At 41.9% G+C, this 24,311-nt stretch overlaps 2 protein-coding genes across 2 annotated transcripts in view; both read right to left on the bottom strand.

Annotated features, from left to right (window-relative positions):
- Positions 1-3,986: 3,986 nt before the first annotated feature.
- crk (v-crk avian sarcoma virus CT10 oncogene homolog) overlaps positions 3,987-24,311 on the bottom strand; it is a 35,075-nt gene continuing 14,750 nt past the window's right edge. Inside the window, exon 4 of the transcript XR_007571421.1 lies at positions 3,987-4,052. The gene's annotated coding sequence lies outside the window, so the exon portion shown is untranslated. The remainder of the gene's footprint in view (positions 4,053-24,311) is intronic.
- Positions 7,847-22,343, bottom strand: ywhae1 (tyrosine 3-monooxygenase/tryptophan 5-monooxygenase activation protein, epsilon polypeptide 1). Its single transcript, XM_050067363.1, has 6 exons — positions 22,103-22,343; positions 19,222-19,421; positions 18,470-18,576; positions 16,994-17,200; positions 16,106-16,242; positions 7,847-9,021 (listed from the first exon to the last, which is right to left on the bottom strand). The coding sequence occupies exons 1-6, from the start codon at positions 22,164-22,166 to the stop codon at positions 8,969-8,971; spliced, it is 768 nt and encodes a 255-aa protein (XP_049923320.1). The 5' UTR covers positions 22,167-22,343; the 3' UTR covers positions 7,847-8,968.

Genomic DNA, 24,311 nt, shown 5'->3' on the forward strand with positions numbered 1-24,311 from the left:
TACATTTCTAGCTATTTATCAATTATTTTTAGATAACTTTTTTTCAACTGTTTATCAATTACTTTAAGCTAACATATTTAACTATTTATCAATTATTATTAAAGTATTTATAAATTGCTTGTAGGTAACTATTTAAAGTATTTATCAAGTATTTTTATATAACTTTTTCAACTATTTATGAATTGCTTTAATCAATAAGTAATTATTAATTATTTTAGATAATTAAAAAAAAATTAATTACTTTAAGCTAACTTTTTAAAGTATTTATCATTTACTTTTAGATAACGTTTTCAAATATTTATAAATTATTTTTAGATAACGTTTTCATCTATTTATCAATGACTTTTAGGTAATGTTGTTAAACTGTTTATCAGCTGACCTTTTCAACTGTTTAACCATCAGGTTACTTTTTGCTTTTCCACCTTTGATCTATCACCATTTAGTTAGCCATATATTTCAGCTGTGTAGTCATCACTTTTAGCTTCAACTATTTAATCTTAAAGTTATTTAATTATTTAGTTTAATGTGCAATATTTTCACAACATCATGCACAGTAGTACTTTTCAATATCATGATCACTTGTCAATGTAGTGCAGTGTCATCTTCTCAAAATTATTTGCAGTGCTGCGTCTTATTGTTATATCACTATATAACATTAAATATCAGTCTACATGTTTCCACCATTTTAGTTCATTTTAAGTAACTCTTACTTATAGTGTTACTCTGTTAGGCACTGGTTTTTGCTTTTTGTACCTTAAATACTTTATATCCTGTATATTTTGAACATTTTGACTGATATTTAATACTCTATAGTTTTAAAAACTGGGCCCAGTGAGTGGTGTGTGACCCTGACCTGAGGAACCCACTGGTTGCTACTGGTTGCTACTGGTTTGTGAACATTAATTGTTGTTCATATTAGTTGAGCTACTCTGCAATCTTTCAACATTCCTCCTGGCACATGCAGAACTGACATCCTGAAGTATGAGATACGAGTACTCCTGGTTAGGAATCACTGAACTATTTTTCATCTTGTTGTTTCCCCTCAGCTCCTATTGGATAATTAATGGTCCACAAGTTTAACATGGCNTTGGTGTGTGTGTGTGTGCATGTCAGAACTCACTTGTGCTTCCCTGAGGATATACAAGCAAGAGGCACGCGTAGGCACACACTTTCTAAAAACAAATAAGGGACTTGTGCTCTCATGGCCGTGTGCTTCCTGTCCCCAAGGACCACACCAACCAGGGCCTTGACACACCACACACACACACACACACACACACACACACACACACTGATCCAAACACACACATCATACTGACAGACAGGTGAAGGGTAAAATGTGACACTGTTCTGTCTGTGTGACAGAGTCATATAAACAGTTGTAGACAAACACACATCATGTGGATGACCCTGCTGACCTCTCTGATGACCCCAGGCTCCGCCCTGCATTCCTGTTTGCTCTCTTCAAGCATCGTGGCAGACATCCAGGTACCTTGACACAGTATGCTCTGTGCCCTCTGTGAACAATGAGCATTTCATCATCATTTTTTGGGGCGAAATGTGGCCTGACCACAACTGTAGAACAGTGGCTCCCACCTAAGGACCTGCTAATGGAGTGTGAGGATAAATCTTAAGAAATGCAGGATAATGATAATGGTTACTATGGTTACAGTAAGTGCAGTTTAATATTAAAGACAGTGCTCAGCAACTGGTGTGTCTGTTCACAGTGCAACCAAACAACCTGTCATTGTTTTAATAAAGTTGGTCAATAACCAGCCAGGGTCTGATGTCATGCTGCACACGCTCAGATAGTTTCAGTAATATGAGTTGGTTTCTGTGCTGAGGAGTCGGAGGTGTTGAGCCTGTCACCTGCAGATATGTATCTACCTGTTCACTGCAGCGTTTGGCGCCAACATCAGTGAGAAATGTTTCCTGTCGCAACAATAAATGCCACACTATCTTTGTCCAGCTGAACACTTTTAATTAGGACAGTTAGCACAAGCCTATGGCATTTTACATTGTACATATTAGCCTAGAGGCTACTGGAGTTTTCCTCTACTCATGTGAAGCCAGGGACAACAGCAACATTTAACAAAGGTAACGTTACAAAATTCGGCTCCATTACAACTCACAAGGTTCACTGACAAAACAACTGTCTTATACTAAACACGTTTTCCAAACAAATACAACATGCTAACATTATTAGCACAAGTCTGTTGCATTTTACATTGTTTAAATTAACCAGTAGCTAGCAGAGTTTTTATCTACTTATATAGGCAGGGACAACAGCAACATTTAATAAAGGTAACATAACAAAATCCAGCTCTATTATAACTCAAAATGTTCACTGACAAAACAGCTGTCTTGTACTAAACATGTTTTCCCCACAAATACAACATGCTAACGTTATTAGCACAAGCCTATGGCATTTTACATTGTAGAAATTAGCGGCAAGCTAGTGGCTAGCAAAGTTTTCCTCTATTCATATAAAGCTAGGAACAACAGCAACATTTAACAAAAGTAATGTTAATTACAACGCAATCACAACTCACAAGGTTCACCATTACATGAATTGTCTTATACTAGACACGATTTCCCCACAAATACAACATGCTAACGCTATTAGCACAAGCTTTGGGCATGTTACACTGTATAAATGAGCAGCTAGCTAGTGGCTTGCACCACTGTTCTGTCCTCCCCCATATTTTCTGCCTGTCTTTGTCAGAAATTAATGTTTAAAAAAGAAGAGGATTCCAGTCTGACTCACCAGACTATTCACTTGACTTAAAAATATTACAATAATGAATTTAATACCAGTTCAGTGTATAATGAACGTTCCTGATGTTGCCAGATGTGGTTGCTGAAACATTTGATGAGCTTTCTTTGCTTAAATGAGACCTTTGTACCTGTATTGGATTAAAATAAATATTAACTGAGCAGCAGCAGTAAAAAAAAAGCCATGAACTTGAATGCTCCGTCTTTCAGCGTGAGTTTGGCTCAGGCTCTTTGTGTGTTCTGTGTGCAGCGGCATCGCAGGCTGCTGGTGAGAGGGGGGGAAGTGACAGTGACACACATCCTTTGACCTCTGACCCCAGCTGGAGGCATTCCTGACAGCCTGGCATCAACAGGAAACCTGCGGCCTTGACACACACACACCGACACACACACACTCCACGGCTTTGCAGCAAACACTCTGCCCAGTTTTACTCTAAATTTAGAAACACATAGTTTTGAACTGACAACAGAGATCGACACACACGCTTTTGTTTCACGTAGAATGAAAGTGAAATAAAACAGCAATCACAAACAGATCATCTGTGGTGAAGTCATGAGGGAGTGATAAAGACACTAAGACGTCCACCTGATGCCTGTGAACAATCGTAATGATGTGGATTTCAAGCGCTGATTAAGCAAGGCTTTGGAAAGAGGAAGTTCCTCCACAGTTACTGTAAATTCCAGTCACATAACGGTCGTAAAAGCACTTGTCTTCCTACTTTCCCGCCCAGATCATTACATCTGTTTTACAGCTGAAACAACACATCACATCATGTGGGCGGAGCAGAGTGGGGTTCTTTACCTGCTACAGAGACTCCGCCTTTACAGAGCAGGTTCACACTGAGCACATGTGACAGGCGTAAAATAGGTTCCTCCTGGTGCAGCGGGCCCTGGGTTCCTCCCGGTGCAGTGGACCCTGGGTTCCTCCCGGTGCAATGGACCCTAGGTTCCTCCCGGTGCAATGGACCCTGGGTTCCTCCCGGTGCAGCGGGCCCTGGGTTCCTCCCGGTGCAATGGACCCTGGGTTCCACTGACCGTTGTTATGTCATTTTGTTCTCAACAAATTATACAACGTACATTAGAAAAGATTTTACACTTAAATAATTTGTTCTTCAAGATCTGATGTGTGATTTAAGTATTCCCTTAATTTTTTATTCCCCCTGTCGCTAGGCTAATTTATACAATGTAAAATGCCATAGGCTTGTGCTAATAACGTTAGCATGTTGTATTTGTTTGGAAAACGTGTTTAGTATAAGACAGTTGTTTTGTCAGTGAACCTTGTGAGTTGTAATGGAGCTGGATTTTGTTATGTTACCTTTATTAAATGTTGCTGTTGTCCCTGGCTTCATATGAGTAGATAAAAACTCTGCTGGCTACAGGCTAAGTTATACAATGTAAAATGCCATAGGCTTGTGCTAATAACGTTAGCATGTTATATTTGTGGGGAAAATGTGTCCAGATAAAGACAAGTGTTTGTCTGTGAATGCTGCGAGTTATAGTGAAGCTGATTTGTGTACTTGTGTTTGAAATTGTCTCTATTAAGCCATGTTTAATGTGTGTTTAATGTGTGTTTTTGAATCAACTCAACTTTACAGCACTTCACAGAAGCCGTGCTGCCAACTAGTGTTTTGGAGGTGTAACTGCAGAGTGACACAGACACACCACCGCACAAGAATAAATGCTCACAAGTGCGTAGGCTACACCTGCTGCACAACTATAAATCCCTCTTAAATCCCTCCACACAGAGCCCTCATGTCTGGAGTGACTTTATGTCACTAACTTCCTGTAGGAGGCAAAATGCAAAGGCACATTATTTAAAGACACAGCGACATCTAGTGGATTATTTTAGCGTAACATGCCTAAACCGAAAGGTACAGATAGCTCAATCAGTCAAATTCAACACACTATATTAGCTCTAAATCTGCTCTACCAAGCTGTGCAGCAGGACCTTAAAGGGTTAAAAAATGTATTTAAATTTTAAGAGAAAGTTTCAACTCTGGATTCAAGGACACAGAAAAGATGCAGAGTGTGTTTAAGTGCAGCAGATGCGTTGAGAAAAAGAGTGCAGGGCTGAGTAAATCTCACAAGTGTTGCCTGAAAATAACCCCGACTATTTATATCTGCTGTCTCTGCAGCAGAGGAGGAAGTTCATAATATTTCATTGACGTTTGTTCCCTGGGTCACACTCTGCCAGCAGTAATCTTGCCCTGACAACTGAACGCCGCCGCAGTTTCCACAGGAAGGCAGAGGAAGCCAGTGGACGCCAATTAGGCTGCAGATGTAGAGGAGGACTCTCCAACCTGAGCCCACCCCTCTGACCATCAGGGTCCTCACACAGGGTAAATGCAAAGTCAAGCTGTTGCACTTTGTTATGGACCTCACAGCACATCCACAACCATGTGCTGTGGAAATTATTTCAGGGCTGAGGGATGTATTGTCAGATTAGCTGGAAGTTGCTGCCCTCTTGAGGTTTCATGTTACAAGAAGCAGCTCAGAGGAGAAACCATGTGGTAACCAGGCTGTCAACAAATCTCAGAGGCTCATGAGGGTCTGATGTGTGGCAGCTTCTTGGTTTTACATCACTGACTGAGTTGGGGGAAGGAAGGTGATTTAAGTGGCTTTGAACGTGGCATGGTTGTTGGTGCCAGACGGGCTGGTCTGAGTATTTACTGGGATTTTCAGCACAACCATCTCTAGGGTTTACAGAGGATGGTCCCAAAAAGAGAAAATATCCAGTGAGCCAAAATGCCTTGTTGATGCCAGAGGTCAGAGGAGAATGGCCAGACTGGTTCAAGATGATAGAAAGGCAACAGGAAGTCAAATAACCACTGGTTCCAACCAAGGTGTGCAGAAGACCATCTCTGAAGCAACAACACCTTGTCCAACCTTGAAGCAGATGGGAACAGGCAGTGGCACCCGGTGTGCTTTATACCAGCATGTACGTGAAAGGAAGTAGCTCTCCACATCAGCAGATGGCGGTCATCTGTAATCGTCACTCAGAAAGGGAAACCAGAGCAACATCTTGATGCTAGTTAGCCAGTTAGCACATTAACAACACAATCGAGTGTTGAAAGAACATATTTACTGTGCATTAGTGAACAATAACACAAACCATCAGGAGACGTTTCTGATAAAGAACTCAGTAGCTAAAGAAAAATAGTTTTACCTTATGTACGAAGTTTGTTTTGGTCTCACTCCCTCTTGAATTTAGCTTTTTGTTTACTTGCCTCACTTCTGTTTCTCTTCTCTTGCGCTGAGCTGAACTGTTTCTGTCAGAGTGATTTCAATCACTAACAGGCTCTGTGTCACCCAGAGCCCTTGAATACTATTCTGTGGCTCTGGTGTCGCCACTTCAGCATGCTGAATCAGCCAAAAAAAGCCAACGGGACAGGACACACTGCACCAACTACTAACAGCCCAACACCGACCGACAGCAGGGCCTTAAGATTTTAACAGATTTTGTAATTTCTTGCTCAACTTTGTCCTGATAGTTCTGCTGGATTAAAGGTAACAGGGGCATTACTATCAAAGTTTCATTCTCTGGGGAGCAGGAATATTCACCGCAAGTCTATATGGAATCTATGTGTGTTCACGAACGCTGTCATGGTCCAACAATCTGGTCAAGTAGAAAGTCTAACCTGCCAGTGGCGGCACATAAAAAAGGGTGGGAGTCACTCTTATGAATTCTGGTCAGATATCTTGAGCAGTTCACACACAGGAAGTCATTTTGCTGCATGCTGCCCTCTTTCTGTCTAACCGGCTCCTCCACTTTCACCTGAGAGTCTAAATTTAGGCTGAGCTCTGAGCTGGGGCTGTTATTATGGATGATGTAACAGTAGCAGGAGTTGCAACTGCTGCAGAGGTTACAAGTAACTGACACCAGGGAGCCAAAAGGTTAAAGCATCAGGCTCCTCCCAGAGCGAGCACGTACATGAGTGCAAGAAAAAGAAACAGAGTCAGAGGTAAAGACAGTTGAGATGAAAACACACAGTAGTCGCTAATCTGTGATTAATTCTCAGGCAACACAAACGCAGTGACACCATCTTTGTCTCACAGAAACATTCGTGTGGAAGTGTTGACGACCGCTGCGTGCACGTCACCAGACGTCTGTCGCCATAGTCAGCTGCTCACACAGAAGCAGCAGCAGCTTCACTGTCACAGCAGAACCACAGGCTGCAGATTATATTTGTCTCTCTGACACTAAAAATAGAACTTATAAATTAATGATCGTGCTCACAGTTGCCAACCAGACTCCAGAAGCAACATCTGCTCTGTGCAGCAACTCTGCTACTGTTCATCTAGATTCAGAGAGCCAGGACTGACACTGATCTGAAGACACGCCTGTGCTAATGTGCACGACTCATTCTATCCACACCCATATGTATCTGCGCCCACAGGACTCCACAGATTTTGGGAATACAGATGCTGCTTGTGAACTCAGAATGTTGTCAGTCTCCTCCACCTCTTTGTGCATGTGTGTGACAATCATGTATTCAAGTTAGAATTACAATCATAGTTTGTGGTGTTGTGAGAAGAAATGTCAAACATAAGATTTACTGTTAATGGCTCCATATTGAACCTTCCATTTCTAAAAGTTGCAAAAGGCATCAGAAAGCAGCACAAGAAAAGTGATGTTGATCTGGGTATCTAATGTCCATGTGTCCAACATTTTATTTTTCAGGATTTTATTGACTTATCTTAGGTTTTAATGTGTTCTGTGAGGTCATTTTGGCTCAAAAACAATTGTTATAATACCTGAATATTGTCTATTACGTTACGGAAAAAAAAAACATCCCACAAAATTCCACAAATTTTAATTTTGGATCATCGCTGAAAACAAATAAAAAAATCTGCAGATTCTGTTTGGGCCTGCAGGGTGTCAACTTGTGCGAGACTTATAAAGAGAGGCCTGGAAAATGTGATTGTGAAATTCCATGTTTTTCCAGGTTTTCCATGACCCTGTGAACCCTGCATTCAAAATCTTGTTAAAACAGTTCCTTATATTTGAGCCAAGAGGCTGCAAAACCATCAGTATCTTCTGAAGACAAATGTAAAAAAGGCAGCGAGTCAGTTTGTTTAAGGTTTAATTTAGATTGTTTAATGTTAATTCCATGCTGTGTTTCAGTAAGAACAATACAGATTCCCTGTCTGTGGCTCCAGTCAGATATCCAGTAGTACAAATCAGCTCCGAGTTACACATAATGAAGCAAAACGAGAGGAGAAACGAAGGAGACAGCGACGAAAGAAAACCTCTAAACCCAGAGGAGCTTTAGTGAAACGTAGGGGAGAAGCAGCAGAAAACAAAGTGTTAACTCATGCAAGCACTGACTATCTTCATTTTAGGGCTCTGTGTCGAGGAGCGGGGCCGAATCGTCTTTTACACAAGTGTGACATCTCCCAAAACCACTGGCGAGCGATAAGTCAACCTTCAGCATGTGTGCACAGATACAGTATTTCAGCACAAAGTACAGTCCAAGGACAACTACAAAAACATGATAACAGAATCACTATGGTGTAAAAGTTAAGCACGTCTTTGCCCCACGTGGATATCGCGAATTTTGCCAACTTCCTCTGAAAACCTAAGTTAACAAAAAGGGCACTTGTAGTTTTTTTGCCCAGATAAAATGATTCGCATGACATTTCACTAAAAACAGAGATAAAATAGCTCCCATAACTAATAGTCAACATTTTCAGTAATAAAAGTTAATTTCTGTAATTACATTAAGAAAAAAAATTCTCAATACATCCAGCAACTGATAAAAATATTGAGGAAAAAAAAAGCAAAAAACCAAACAAAAATACAATAATGAAACCAAAGATAATGTTTCAGAACTGCTTGTACCAGGACGACAGAAACAGAAACAACCCAGGTACGCTCTTTATCTTTGTCTTTCTAACATTGTATTTCCTGTCTCAATTAAGTGCTATTTACTTGAATGATGTAAGGACTAATATAAAAATAAAAAAAGAAGAGAAAAATAAACTTGTTAACTCCTTGGCCCTGCTGGATCACGGAGCTGCAGAGGTGGAAGAAAGGAAACGGAGGGGAGAGGAGGAAGAGGAGGGGAACTCGCAGAGCGGGGCGAAGAGTTGGAGGGTGGGGGAGGGGAGGGAGGAGGCCGCAGGTGGAGGGAGGAGGAGTGTGAGGAGGTGAGGGGAGGGTCTCAAGTTGTTGGCTGTTGGTGGCATAGTCTCACTGGGCCTCATCATCCACGTCTTGCAGTTGCTGCTCTTTTTGTTCTTCACCTGTCGACAGAAAACACGACGTCAGGGTTTGTTCACAGTTACAGTTAAAACCTGTTTATGAACTCGCCAAGAACAAAGCTATGCTAACGTTATTTTACATTCTTAGAACAATTAAAATGATCACAAGTGAAAAGTACCCAGTGTGCAAGTTTGATGGTGTCGAATTATAACAAAAAATATATGTTACTGTGTATCAGGGGTGTAACAATACACATATTCGTATTGAACTGTGCGGTACGAGGTGTTCGGTTTAGTACGCATTACGAACAGTACGTTGAACTATCTTGTTAAATTTGGAGGATAAAATCTACAGTCTTAACTGTGTTTAACCCTTTAAAACCTGAACAAACTGGCTTGATTTCTTTTTAAAACACGGGAAGAAGGCGATGAGTATCGGAAGAAGAAATGACCAAAAAAGTAGCAAGAAATCAGTAGGGTTGCCCTCTAACAGTCGAGCAGACGTTCGTCAACCAGAAAGGTCATTCATCGGAAATATTTCATTGGTCGCTTAGTTGCAGAAAAAAAACGTGCAACTCCATTAGGAGCTGCGTCTTTTCAAAATAAATCAAAAACTTAATTTGAAGGGACAGACACACGAAGTGTCCACGCTCAGCAGTCAGACAGGAGTCACGATACAAACTATCTTTCTCTTCTTCTTTAAATACTCTAAATAAAATTTTAAAAATGAAGAAAATTTGTCTGGCATTTCAAATTTCGAAAATACTGAAAATGTACTGAACCGCGACAGCACTGTATTGAACCGAAGCGTGACTTTAGTGAACTGTTACACCCCGACTTTGTGTGTAGCCTCGTTGTAGCTGTCTGAGGGTGGAGCTAACGACTTTGTATACCGTTACGAGTTTAATTTGCAGTCCCCAACTTAGTCATATCTGTGCATTACTGAATTACTGAGTCTTATAACCTCATGTTCTGCCATCAATCTGCTGAGAAACCATCTGTCAGATAAATAAAGCAGAGTAAAGAGTACAATATTCGCTTTAGACATGTAGTGAGGTAGATATATAAAGCAGCCGAAGTACAAGTACCTCAAAATTGTACTTCAGTACAAACAATGTGCTTTTTTACTTCCCACTGCTGCTGATAAACTGCTCTTATTGCCGCAGGATAAACAATTTTTAGACACACTACCGGTCAAAAGCTTCAAGAACACCTCCATTACTTCAGCAATCTCAGCAGTTTAAGTCCAGTGAATAACCTGACAATTAGTATAAAGGTGACAGGTAACTGCCAGAGGCTAAAAACAAAAGTTTAGGTTACTGAAAACTGTAAAATGATGTAAAATGCAGATGACTACAAAAGCTCTGTTCAGGGAACATGTAATGTGTTAACAGCTGCTGCAGCAGAAGTAAATTAAAGGCCTCTGTACACTGAGTTTATTATTCTCATATGTGTTTGATCAACCTGTCATCTGGAAAAAAAGACACAGAAACCTTGTTTACTTGTCCTTTTTGTTGCAAAAATTTGCAATACAAGACAAAATAAAAAGACACATTCCCTCCACTGGAGTTACTGATCTGTCTGTCAGCTGATTTTGGCACCGCGGCCACATGAACATTTGTGGGAACTTCTGCAGTGTTGGGAAAACTTTCCATTGTAGAACGAATGCTGCAACTGCTGCATCCTCAAAAGGTGACAATGAGTCAAAGTTGTAGATAAAATATTATAATCTAAAACCGCTCCATGATTTAATTCCAGAGAACAGGAAACATCACACTATGTACATTTCAATAAAACAGGAAAGATGGAGGTGTTCTCGAACTTTTGACCGGTAGCGTTTGTTGGATCACACACTAGGATCCAGGTGAAAATCTGTTTCAACTGACCTGTTTCTAAAAATCTGGACCTCTCGAGAGGAAATGTGTTTTAAAACATATTTATCATCAGTCAAAGGTGCATGCTGAACCCACATGTACCTGTCCCCAGTGTTTGGTGAGGAGTGAAACGTGGAATCAAACTGTGAATCATAGTCACTCATTCAAGTTCAGTGTTGGGAAAACTGACAGTGTGAAAACTGAAGACATCAGAAAGTGGAAGAAAGAGTGTGTGAACAGTGTTTCAACTTCACCAAATCAGGGGAGCTTTGACAAAACAGTCTGTACATGCAGATACATTTAACAACTCTGTGTTCTCAATGGAGACGGCAAAAGATATTGGCTACTGGCTGAGTGCGTCGTCAGCTGTTCTTTTTGGGTGATTTTTGTCATTTTATTTCAATCTAATGGTCTGTGAGCGCTGCTGCAGCTCAGCAGGCAGAGGAACCATGTTTTCACATCTAACTCAGTGAATTAAGGGTTCCTTTCAACCAAACCAGAGTTGGTGTTTACTGGAACAGAAGACGACTAACTGTATGTTCACACCAACAGCGACCAGAGCGTCCAAAACGGTGGAAGTCATTAATTTTCAATGAGAGCCTGGTGACTTGGGCAACCTGGTTGTCAACTGCGCGTCTTGGGTGACCAAAGCAACCGGAGTGGTCCGGAGGGGAGTTAAAACTGGTTTAACTTTATGGTAATGAGCTCTGACGCAGTTTGGCGACAACCAAGATTGGTTGTCGCCAAACTGCGTCAGAGCCCAGAGAACAAGCCATGTAATTTTGGTTCCTACAGCGCACTTGTTCCGACAATGGATATTGAGAAGTTGATTACTTGCGTTCGCGCCCACTCAGTCCTGTATAATGTGTCGCTGTTCGGTTACAGAGACCAAAATAAAAGAATGAGGCTTGGGACCGCGTCACGGAGGTAGTTGGTTGGTCTGGTGAGTTTTAAAGTGTGTAATGTTACTAACAGAGGAGAGAATTGCAGGCTAATGTTGCGACATAGCATGCAGGTCTTCCTTGCTTGGTTTGAACAGGACGACATACTGCAAAGCATTTTATCAACACAACTATTTGCTTTTTGACTGGACAACAGCAAGAAGCAACTACGCTGCTTTCAAGCCAGTAGTCCACTTTGCCGCTCCTTTAAATTGACACGTTTGACAATGATTCAAGTGATGAGCGACCACAGCTGCCACAAATATTTTTGACAGTCGTGCTTCTTGGGCGTCCGTGACAGACTTTGCCTCTTTGGAAGCTTCTGGTGTGAACGTACAGTAACAGAGTCTTCGCACACACGCCAATATACATTAGCAATCGCCAGTTGGAAAATTTTATCACATCGCCCAACTCTACAGTGCAGGCAGTCTTGCATGCTAATGACATGATCTAAACCTCTGCTCCTTGGTGTACACACATGTAGGGATGTCCTGATCCGATCTCAAAGATCTGAATCAAGTTGATCAAGGCTTTGTTTAACACTTCGGGATCGGCTATACTGAGTTAAACAGCGCCTGATCCAAACCTTTATTTAACATCAGCTCATGTTTTTTGTACTCGCGAAGACACAATGAGTGCATCTGTCATCAACGCTGCCTGTCTCTCCTCCACTCAGCTGAGCCTCTGAGCATGAGCAGGTGCTGAGCCCCGCCCGCAGCGAAACACTACACGCCATATACGAAAGCAAAACACAGAGAGAGAGACGGAGACTGCGCTCATTTAATTTCAGCTCAGTGTAAGAAACTCCTTTGTCATCTATGGCGCATGGTGTTTCACCTCCCTGCTCCAGGGAGAGACGGGAGAGACAGACAGCGAAGAGCCGACGGTAACGACACCCATCACATCGCTGCAGACTCAACAAAAGCTCCACGTAACAGTAATCTCTTAATTAATTTGCGCAAAAGACAAACAATGAACGCAAACACTGAACACAGCTGATTCAGGTGGCTCAGACAGAGGCTGCACTTAAGTAACAAACACTAGAGAAAATACTCTCTTAAAACGGACAGAGAGATTCCCTTGAGACAGCTACAAGGCAAAAAATAAAATAAAATATTAATAAATAAATGAATAAATAAATCTAAAATGGACACCTCTATCATGATTATTGAAGCCTAAATGCAATCGCCAGAAGTATCGGATCAGCACTCTATATTGGCAGATTTTCAATATCAACTGACTCAGATCGGGGGCAAAAAAACTGGATCAGGACATCCCTTGTCTCAAGTCTTACAGGCAGCAAAGTAAAAACTCACACTCTCTGTTAACATGAGTCAAGCCCAGCTGTTCTATCTGAACTCAATAATCCCTGTTTGACAGGACTGTGGTGGGAACATCACAGATCACAGCCTGTTACCAACCGTTAATATAAAATCCATCTGAATGAGTGAGTGACGAAGCAACAGGTGAGTGGACTGAATTATTAAACTGTGAGTGAGTTAGTGCTGAGAGGGAAAGAGGCAGCCACACACACACACACACACACACACACACACACACACACACACACACACACACACACACACACACACACACAGAGCAAGGCTTGGGGTGAGCAACACTTACAAAGTACAGTTAACATGGGAAATGAACAGTCAGCTTTGTTTCCTTTAGGACTCTACAGCAGAGGGAATGAGAGAGAGACAAGAGATGACGAGTCACTGCGTCGTGGACGCTCTGCAACACAGCAAACTGCTGGAATGAATGCAGGAGGAGAGAGAATGAATCAATGAAGCTGAACGGGTTATTCTTGTTTTAAATTTGAGCGTCTCACAAGTTGTAGCTTGTGACAATTTAACGGCTATAAAAGAATTGTCTGAGGCAGATTTACTTAGCTGTGGCTTAATGTTTATTCAGTGAGGTGGTGAAACAACAGAGGAGAGATACTGACTGTTGTTTCTATCATGTTTATAAAGACCAACAGAGTGGCGAGGCTTTGTCTAACGTCAACAGCAGGTAGCGTGACAGCTGTTGAGCACTACGTGATAGACGACTAGTAGACAGAGTCAAAAGAATCTCTTGATTAAACTTAAGCACATTATTTTGTATTGATCTTCTAAGAATAAAGCTTAAAATCAGGACCTCCTGTATTCAGAGCAATGAGGCAGCTCGTTCTGACAGTGTGTACAGCTAACATTAGCTCAAGCTGCTACCTCAAAGGGTGTCATTATTCAGCAAGAATATTTACTTCAGTTTATTGCACTGCGCACCCACCGGGTCTGGTGGGAGACAGACAGATAGCTGTAAACACCTGGAAGCACAGTGCCCACTGCCCAGCCTCCAGTCCACTGGTTAGCTAGCTTTAGCAGCTCTGCACTGTGCAGCCGCCAGGTGGGAGCTAATGTTAGCTAGCAGCGCCACTCTTCCGGTGATTACTGCCCTTTCTGTGGTCTCCCACCGGGACGCCCTGGTGAGTAAGCAGCTCCATTTTTGAGCCGCAAACACCCTTTAGCATCACTCTGAGCTCTGCGTCAACACAGCTAGTGGTGCTAACATTGTAAACGATGCTAAAGGGGTTTTGCAGCTCAAAAATGAAGCTACTTACTCACCAGGGCTACATAAGGGGAGACTGGGAGTGGCCACCATGTTTCCAAAGCAACGCTGTCTCACCACAAGGACGATGTTACCAGAGGTATTGTGACGCTAGCTAGCTCCCAACCGACCCAGCTGGTGTGTAGTGCAGAGTGGCCGAGGCTAACGTCAGCTAACCCGTGCAGACCAGAGGGTGGGCACTATGTTTCCACGTGTTAACGCTGCTAGACAGCTGTTTGTCAGCAAAGTCAACAGAAAGTAAAATAAAAGGCAAGACGTTTAAAATCACAAAACATAACAATTTCACCACCTCTGAATGGAAAGCGCTTTGAAATGTGGTGCTAAAGCTGACACTGGGTCAATGGAGCGCTGGACCTAAATGAAAGGCCTTTTGTGTTTCATGTCATTCTACCTCCTTTTTTCCCCCCCTATACATAAAATAAATTAGGCAAGTTTACTTCAAACCTTTGACTTTTATCTAACTGACTGGCTTTGAAAAAAAAAACAAAAAAAAACTAACAAGCTACTACAGTTGTTGTTTTGTCGTTCATTATGTATGCTGTAAGGTGGAGAAGCAGATGATCTTTATGAGGTAGGATGGTTATGATGTCAGCTCAGACACATGTAGACCAGTAAGACAGGAAGTCTGTAACAGACCAATTCAGTAGCTGAGCATGCACACTGTGAGCAGAACGATCCAGGTCCTGAAAGCTTCAGCTGAAGTCAGTGTGTCAGTGTTTTCATTTCCACTGTATTTTTCTAAAAAAATTTTTTTAATCCACTCCCACTGGTCCTGTTTGATTTAATGCATCACAGCTGTATCCATTTGAAATTAAAAGACTTTTATAGTTTCAGTAGAGAGAATCCCATATTATAAAAAAGGCTTTTATTGTGAAACATTTGCAGGAACTTATTTTTTCACTGGCATACATCTGGTGGCACTTTTTATGTTACTACAAAAACAGTTCGACTGGGACATGAACAGACACAGCGACTGAAATAATAATCATGATAGTAATAATAATATAAATAGAATAATTCAATGACATCACGCATGTGGTGAATAATGACCAGCGACGATTGGTCGTGGACCAACCTATCGTCTGTCGGCCAAGTCACGGCAAAATTTTATTATTCCATAATCGCCTAATCTGACAGTGATTTTCAAAAGGGACAAACGTGTCGTGTAGTCTGAACGTGGCATTAGTTAAGCTAAAGATAACATGCAGATTTTATTTTTTTTGCCCCATTGACCAATCATTTGGCTGAAGAGAATTTCAGTCAACCAAAATTTTCTTTGGTTGACAACAGCCGTAGAGTGCAATACATGTTACAGCTGTAACATATGGAGGGGTCAGCAAAAAGTAAAGTACCCCCATACAACCCCACTTATAAGAAAGTGAACTATCCCTTTAACTGACTGGTGTAGTTACAGAGTAGTTAGATGCATGGTTTACTTCTCTCTGTAAAAATGGAAGAACAGTATTATAAGCTAGCATTCAGTGTTTGCTGCCGATGATGAGAACAACAGGACATGAATCACGCTGCTCACAGTATTTGGACACGTTATAAATCCAGTGTAAAGAGGTTATAGACAGAAACAGATGAGTGCGTTAGTTCATCAGCATCTAGTCGAGGAAAAAGAGGTTCGGCAGTGACAAACAGGTAAATGTCAGATACAATACGATGAATGGGGGCGCCATGATGTGAGACTCTTACCCTCTCCCTGCATATCTGAAGTCCATAGTGTCAGGTTGTCACGTAACAACTGCATGATAAGTGTGGAGTCCTTGTAGCTGTCTTCATTCAGTGTGTCCAGTTCTGTGATGGCGTCATCAAATGCAGCCTTTGCCAACCTGAACAAACACACTTCTGTTACTTTGAGCTCTGACTGTATCAGAACATGTGGTCATACTTAACACTTTACTGGTTCATTTTAAGCTGCAGTAAGTAAGTGGAAATATATTTTCTACATCATCCATCTGTGTCAATGACTGTAGGCAAGTCATTTAATTCTTGTTTGCTTGCAATGGGCTTCTGATAATATTCCTTTAAGTATATGTGAAAGCCAAAGACGATACAGGATCAACAATGGCAGTATGGCGGTCTACCTCTCAGTCTAATCCAGAGTATGTTGCAGAACTTTGAAAGTGCTGTTCAACTATAACCATAACTATAAAAGCTGTTTAAGTCAAAGCTATATTTTAAACATGAATGGGGGACTTGCAGCACACAGAGGTGCCACTCCTAAATGCTGACTTCTGTGTTACATACTTGAGCTCAGTGTCTGAAATTAACCTTTGACTCGCAGGCCAAGGGGCTGGTAGATGAAAAAATCCACCAGCTAAACTCATCTCTTACTGGCCAAAACAATATATTGCCTTTTTGTGTCATATATATACACATTTATTTCAGTACATTTCATTGAGATAATAAGATATCATGTTGAGTACAAACTTTGAGAAGGGATCAGAGAAAAATCTGACTCAAAATGATCACCATCTCCGAGACTTTAAATCCTTTAAAACACTTCAGATCAAATTCTGGAGGGTGGCGTGTTAATAAAAGATTATACTCTGCTCTAGAGTGAATTGCAAAAACAGTCACCTGCAGGCGCGATCAGGAGAGTTTAGGATCTCATAGTAGAAGACGGAGAAGTTGAGGGCAAGGCCGAGGCGGATGGGATGTGTTGGTGGCAGCTCCAACATGGCGAGGTCGGTGGCAGTTTTGTAGGCCACCAGGCTGTTCTCTGCTGCCTCCTTTCTGTTGTTGCCGGTGGCAAACTCTGCCAGGTACCTGTGGTAGTCACCTTTCCTGGAATTGGAGAAAGAAAGGTGATAAAATTAACTTTCACGACTACAGTGTTTCCTTTGGATGGAAGTCTTAAGAGTAGAATAAAATTACAAGTTAATTGTTGTGCTTTTTTTGGTCCTGATGGATTCACTGTAAAACATTCCTGAAGAGTGTCCCATTTGTGAACCTCCCTGAGTTTGTATGGTTTCCTCGAATACTACCTTTGCTGTCTGGAACTGAACTCTCAATATTTTAAATGTCTAAACCAGGGTTGTAACGTTTTGTGTATTCATACCGAACTGTCACAGTCCGGTGCACGCAGCCACACGCAGAACATACTGCATGTGGACTGGGACACGTAACAAGAAACCAAAGTTCACATGCGTGAGCTCTGCTTGGAAACTTTTAGCCGTAGGCCATTAGCAATATTTGCTGAGGTCAGCACAACAAGTGCATTGGCGTATGAGTCCATCACACTTTGGCGAGCACAAATGAAAAGGCGGGGTCTTGCAGTAAAAGAGAGAGTTGTGTATAAGACGAGGAGGACAGTGTGTTGGCGTCGCTCCACCACTGTAGGGTCTGTGAATAGAGACACATCCAACATGCTACAGCACTTTTGACAGCATCTGTGCCCGTATGTGTGACTGCTTTGAATGTTTTGAATGAACTGAAGCGCTCATCATAATGCACAAGGTTAATTTTTTGTTACTCTATTTATCTGTATTTTTATTTTCATAGCATAAGAGATGCTTTTCAGTTTTATAGCCTGTTGTAGCTGGTTGCCTTTTGGTAACATGTCTGTTCAGTGTTCACACAGTGTGATACACAAGTGAAATGTTGCTTACTTCTACAATGAAAACAGTTCACCAAAGTTGCCAGTGAGCAAAATGCTACCTCAGTCCCCAGCACGAGGATTTTGTCTGTCTTTAAAACTTGCATTACTAGAAAAATAAATTAAACACATCCTTACGCATTTGTTTTTTTCCCTGCTGTACCAATCTCATGCCGAAATGTGACTAAGGAGCTACATTATGTCAGTGGCTAACTTACAGTGAACAAATCTGCCGTTATGTGGAAGGTTATCCACAAAAGATTACTCTAACAATTAATTTCATTGATGCTTTTTACTTTTCCCTGACCATGGGAACCCTGGTGGCTTTTAAACTGTAGTATCAACCGAGCCATGACATTTATGTATTGTTACACCTTCACCAAAATGTATTCAACATGCTGTGCAAGGACCTGAGAGGGATCATTCACTCATTTACATTCAGACCACAAAGCGCTTACATTTTGTTGTAGAAGACCTTCGACTCTCCCATGACAGCAGAGGGGAGTAAGTGCCTTTCCAGTGCATCCAAAATGTCACCACAGATTTGCTTCAGCTCCTTCTCCACCTGCCACCAAACAAACAAACACGATAAATATGATTATTCAATCAGCAGAAACATTTGGAACATTTTGATTTCCACCTCTGCCTGAGCACAAGGGTCCATGTAAAGTAAATGTTGTCATCTGCTCATGTTTCTGAGGGTGTAACATATGACCATGTGGGCTGTATGTGCCGACAAACGTGTTGACGACGTCTGTGTCTGCAGACACCCACTGTTGCTGCTAACAACCTGTAAAAAAATGCGTTCCCCCCGAGGGAGTTGGAGAACGACAAAAGAAATAAAAGGTACAAAAGCAGGACTACCGATCTCTGAATCCCATTAGGTCATTGACTGCAGCCCAACTGCCTCTCCCATCTCTCTGACACACTCTGGCCCCTCCCAGATTAATAGCCAGCTCTTATTTCCCTTCATAAAAGCAAAAGAGAGCGGAGGATTTGCCAACTATGACTCATATGCAGTCTGTCCAGTAGCTGCTTATAGTGTTTATTATCAATATGAGCTGCACATTAGCACAGCCAATCTGAGATTCTTTAAATATGGAAAACATATGTGGGACAATGAGACATGGTATATCCATGTAAGTGCTCCTGACAGACACTAAGCTTCTTTATGGGTGGATATACCCTAAGCCTTTGCTGAGTGCTTTACCGTTTGCCTATATTCCCGGATCATCTTCAGCTTCTCTTCTCCGCCCTTGTTCTCTTCCCTCTGTTCGATACTGCTGATTATCCTCCAGGATGCTCTCCGAGCGCCGATCACATTCTTGTAGGCCACTGATAGTAGGTTCCTCTCCTCCACTGTGAGCTCCACGTCCATGCCTGCCACGTTCTTCATAGACACCACCATCTCTGTAGAGGAGACACACGTCACATTCCTTTACATCTTGAGACTACACCTAACAACTAGCTGTTAATCTTATCATCTTGTCTGACTAATCGAGTCCAAAAAGTTGATGAAACTTGATGTCTGACCTCTTTAAACTACAGTCAATTCCATTATTTTACTGTCTATAACACCTCCACTGTAGCAAACAGAGATTCAGATGTATTCAGGTAACCATTTCCACATACTTTAAAATAAAGGAGGGACATGGAGGTGCAATACCTGCCCATGGCGTACACCTCAACCTCCCAAAATTAATTTCAGAGCTCCCACACATTTTCATTTTCGACTAAAAGGGCAAAAACAGACTGATTAACAACTGGTTCATCCACTGCAATGACTGAGAACATATTATGGGAAAGTTTTCACTGACGAGTGTTGATTGATGCACCATGCACGTAAGGCACAGCTGGGCCTGAGGAGATTCCACACAAACACACCGCCCTGAGACACAGCGGTGTCAGCAGAGGTGCTGAGGGTGCTGCAGCACCACACCCTCAAGTGGGTGGGGTGCTGCAGCAACACCCCACCCTCAGGTGGGTGAGGTATATTAAGTGTATTGTTTTCTTTCACGTGACACCCCAACTCTCCTTGGTTTCACGTCTCCAAAATGTTCCTAAGCACAGGTGAAAGTTTCTCCCATCAAGTCTGTTTTTATAGATCACAACTTCTGCGTTGGAAGTAGCATGCACCTCTTTCAGGCCTCGTTTTGTTCATACGCAATGTTTCTAAATGTGACACCTGGTCCTTGTCACGTGCGATATCTTTAGTTTTAATTTACAGTGCAAGCTTTCCAGGTGGTTTCCTATATTTTATACATTACCTGTCGTAATGTGGGCCTATTGATCTACTGTGACAGGAGAGTTTGGACCGTATTCAAACAACCTCTCTCTCATTCAGATGCAGCTATCAACCATCAGCAAGACTTAAAAATGTGTGTTTGCCATGAGTGATGACTCTGTGCTGTTAGTGTTACTTTATAGATGACTTAAGTACCCTACATTTCTTAGTTATGCTTTTTCACGAGGGATGCACGATAATATCAGCACTTAATCGGCCAATACTGGCTTTAAAATTCAATATCAGAATTAGCCAACATGTTTTTTCTTATTTTGCACTATGAATGAGTATCACATACTTTTAAAATGATTGTTTTTTCATGTCTCCATCTGCTGGTGGGCCGTCAGGATAAGACTACGCATGCATATTGTGATGTTAATTCCACTACAGATGAGACTTGATCACTAAAATTAAGTGGGGAAAATATATCGATATCAGCAGAAGACAATATACTTTATTATGTGTATACTCATACAGACACATGCACAAACAGGATCTATACATGCATTAAATGGAGAGATGTCAGAGGGAGGGGGCATCCTGAGCAATTAGGGGTTTAGTGCCTTGCTAAAGGACATCTTGACAGTGCCTTGGTTGTGAAGTGGCACCTCTCCAGCTACCAAGTCCCTACGGACTGAGCTCCTGCCGCCCCAAAGTTGCTTATCGGTCAAATAAATTGTTATACATCAGCATATCAAAAAAATATCACGCATCCCCAGTTTTCACTTTGACTGTTTTAGTTTTTACCTTATTGTTACATAGCAAATAAACTGACAGCTGGCAGGGTTTTAACTTTTAAACACCCACTACCTTTGTGAGTTAATAGTTAATAGCTGCAGGCTGGATGTCCTCTTGAATCTTACAGTGGCTGATATAATTTGCAAACGTGAGTTTTCCCATGCTCATCTGTGAAGCCCTGTGGAGACTCCCCTTTCAGCAGCACGCTAACATATTGCAGATGAATAACAATGTGAATTTATTCCAGCAACGTTACCATTTGGCCAGTTAACCATAAATCACTCTGTAAATACACTCGGTCCAAATCCCGTGAATGACTCATGGCACATTCATTTAACGTCACTGGGCAACGTGTGACCGGAGGCAAAGGCAGGGGTCTAAAAACAGCTCCAGAAGGCCTGTAATGGTATGACAGTCTGACAGGAGTGTACCAGGGAGAGGAAGAGGGAGTCATTTTCGCCAATCGATCCGTGTAGCCTGCTTGCAGAGGGAACACCCCACCACAAATGAACAGCTGCCCTCCCACTCCCACTGACTCTAACACACAGCAAGCCCCGAGTAGCTAACCTTGTGGCTAACGCCTCGCTAAAGTTGGCCAACACTGGTAAACAAAATCACGCAAACACTTTCTACGTTGTTGAGCGTGCACACAGTGCCATGACTCTGTTGCTTATAGTAGGTAATGAGGCCAGTAGCTCAAGTGTTAAGCTGTAGCACTAGCATGGTGCAGGGGAGGCAACTCCTGACAGCTCACGCTCCAGTAATCCGCCATTTTGTTGTAGCCCTCTTCGCTAACGTTAGCCCCTGTCTGTCACATCCGTACAGATTTACTAAAACACACACACACTTCATGACACTTGCTCTTGTGTTAATGTCGCTTTAATCCCTTCCAACACAACGCCAGCTGCCATGTCAGTGACGAGTTAAATTAGGTGGAAGAGCCAGGTTAGCTCTCTAGCCGCGGCTAGCATGAAGCTAGCTAGCTAGCCGAGCAAAGCTCCGTTAACGTGAAAAAAATCCCTGCGGCGAACATGTCCCACTCGGAGCCAGCGCTCAAAATGTGTCTTACCGTCATATCTCTCTGCCTGCTCGGCAAGTTTTGCCTGATAAACTAGGTCTTCTCGCTCTCCCATTGTGTGTCCGAGTGCAGGTAGAGTAGCGTGCTAGTAAAGGTGACAAATCTTCAGTGAAACACGGTGCTGAGCCAGGTCTGTCGGCGGTTCCTAGAAATCAACTGGGTCGATGAGTGGTGTTCCGCCCCACCGGCAGCGATGTGCTGGGATGGAGTAAAGATGGCGACCAGCCTCATCCGAGTACTGCACATACGCACATGAATCACCGGCTCTGATACCTCCCCCCAGTCATTTTAATTTTCATAAGGAGAAAACAGTCACTAGAATCTCTGCAACACCATTTATAACAACAAGGGCCATGTTTTGAGTTTATAAGGGACTGTTCTTTACTCATCAGAGGAGAGGGGTGGCTGGGTGTGACTTGTGTTTTTTTGTGTGTAGTAGTGTTTTGACCCTCCCTGATGCTACAAATATTGTTCCTTGAGCCCCTGCATACCTTTATTACACCAAAATGAACCAGTTTGGTTACGCTTCCCACTAAAGATGGCCGATACAACCTTTAAAATAACATCACAATATTTCAGGGTATCTTTGCGATAACGATATTCTTGACGATATGAAAAATTCGTGAAAAACACTGTATTATTATTTAAGAAAACATAATTGCAACACAATAAGTGATGTAGTTTGCTTCAAATATATCTCTAATTTCTTTAGTTTGTGAACAACAACGGTAACTCAGAGTGAGATTCACATTCAGATAAACAAAATCTACCACTAATTACACATTAAACAGCTCCCAAATACAAAAAAAATGTACCCATGGATTTATATTTATATCAGTAGCTTCTATAACATGTGCTATCACTCTTTTTACGACATAAGACATTAGAAGTTGTAATTTGCTGCGTACAATAAACTGATCCATCGTCCCACTCACAGCTTTCTCCTTCTAAATGTTATCATCCCTCACTGGCTGCCAGTCAGGGCTTTGGTGTCACACACTAATAATTCCCACATGTGTACGGCAACAAATGGATTCCATGTGAAAGTTTATGATTAAATTATATTTCTTAGCTGGAGTTTGCCTCTTTATTGGGAAATGGGTGCGCACAGCGTACTGATACAGTCAGTTAAACATTCATTCATAACTTTTTGTATAGACCCAGTCGAATATTGTAATAATAATAAAAATTCAACTGACATATATATAAATCAGCAGGTGATTTGCTTCTTTTAGTAACATCCTAAATGACTTGAGTCTTGAGTTTTTTTCCCACCTGGACCTTTATGCTCTGCCATTTCTCCTCTAATCATCACGCTGTAACCTGTGACAGGCTGTTATGATACCACAGGCATGTCCAAAATCTGGCCTGGGGGCCAATTGTGGCCCGCAGACCAATTTTAATCGGCCCTCAGCTTGACTTTCAAAACATACCATATGTGGCCCGTTACACAACAATGGTTAACCGAGCAAGATCCCTTCCCATTTTTACCCTTCACCTCACATATAGGACTATCATACAGTTTGTAGACAGGCATCGCGTAATTGTTCATTAAAAGATAAAATTTGTTGCATTTGTCTCACTTTTTTCCCCCAGCTATTTTCACATTGTTTTATCTGGCCCCAAAAAATGTTTGGACACCCCTGTGATACCACAACTAACACACATTCACATATGTGGAGTTTTTGCTGAGCAATCCAGCGTCACGTAGGTTTACATTACCAAAGGTTTATGACAAAATCACTTGACGACACCGACTCCTGTGTGTGCACGGTGAGAGAGGAGAGGGACAGACGCTGTGCTGCTGCCAGAGGAGCCGCTGAATGAGTTCCCTCTGAGCGGTAAGTCACTAAAAGAGTCTGAGAAGTCCGGGGCTGTTCATAAAACATTCAGGACGCCACAGTTTATTCCACACTACTGAAGCTGCTCCTCTTTTTGGAACCACCACAGAGTCGGTAATAATTTCACTTTCAGTCACTTTTTTTTTTTTTTACCTAAAGTGCAAACAGTGATAACATCACTGGGCGTGTCACATTCTACAAGTTGGAAAGAGAGAATGTAGAAAACAATAACCAAGACATTATGTGAGAAATAATCTGAAAAGAAAGAGTTTGCAGTGGGCTCATTAATAACTGGTCCAACACATTTCTGTAATAACAGAACAAAACCTTGCAGGTCATCAATCAACCTGGTCTCACCC

The sequence above is a fragment of the Epinephelus moara genome, chromosome 2 (genome assembly GCF_006386435.1).
Source record: "Epinephelus moara isolate mb chromosome 2, YSFRI_EMoa_1.0, whole genome shotgun sequence".
NCBI classification, from domain to species: domain Eukaryota; kingdom Metazoa; phylum Chordata; class Actinopteri; order Perciformes; family Serranidae; genus Epinephelus; species Epinephelus moara.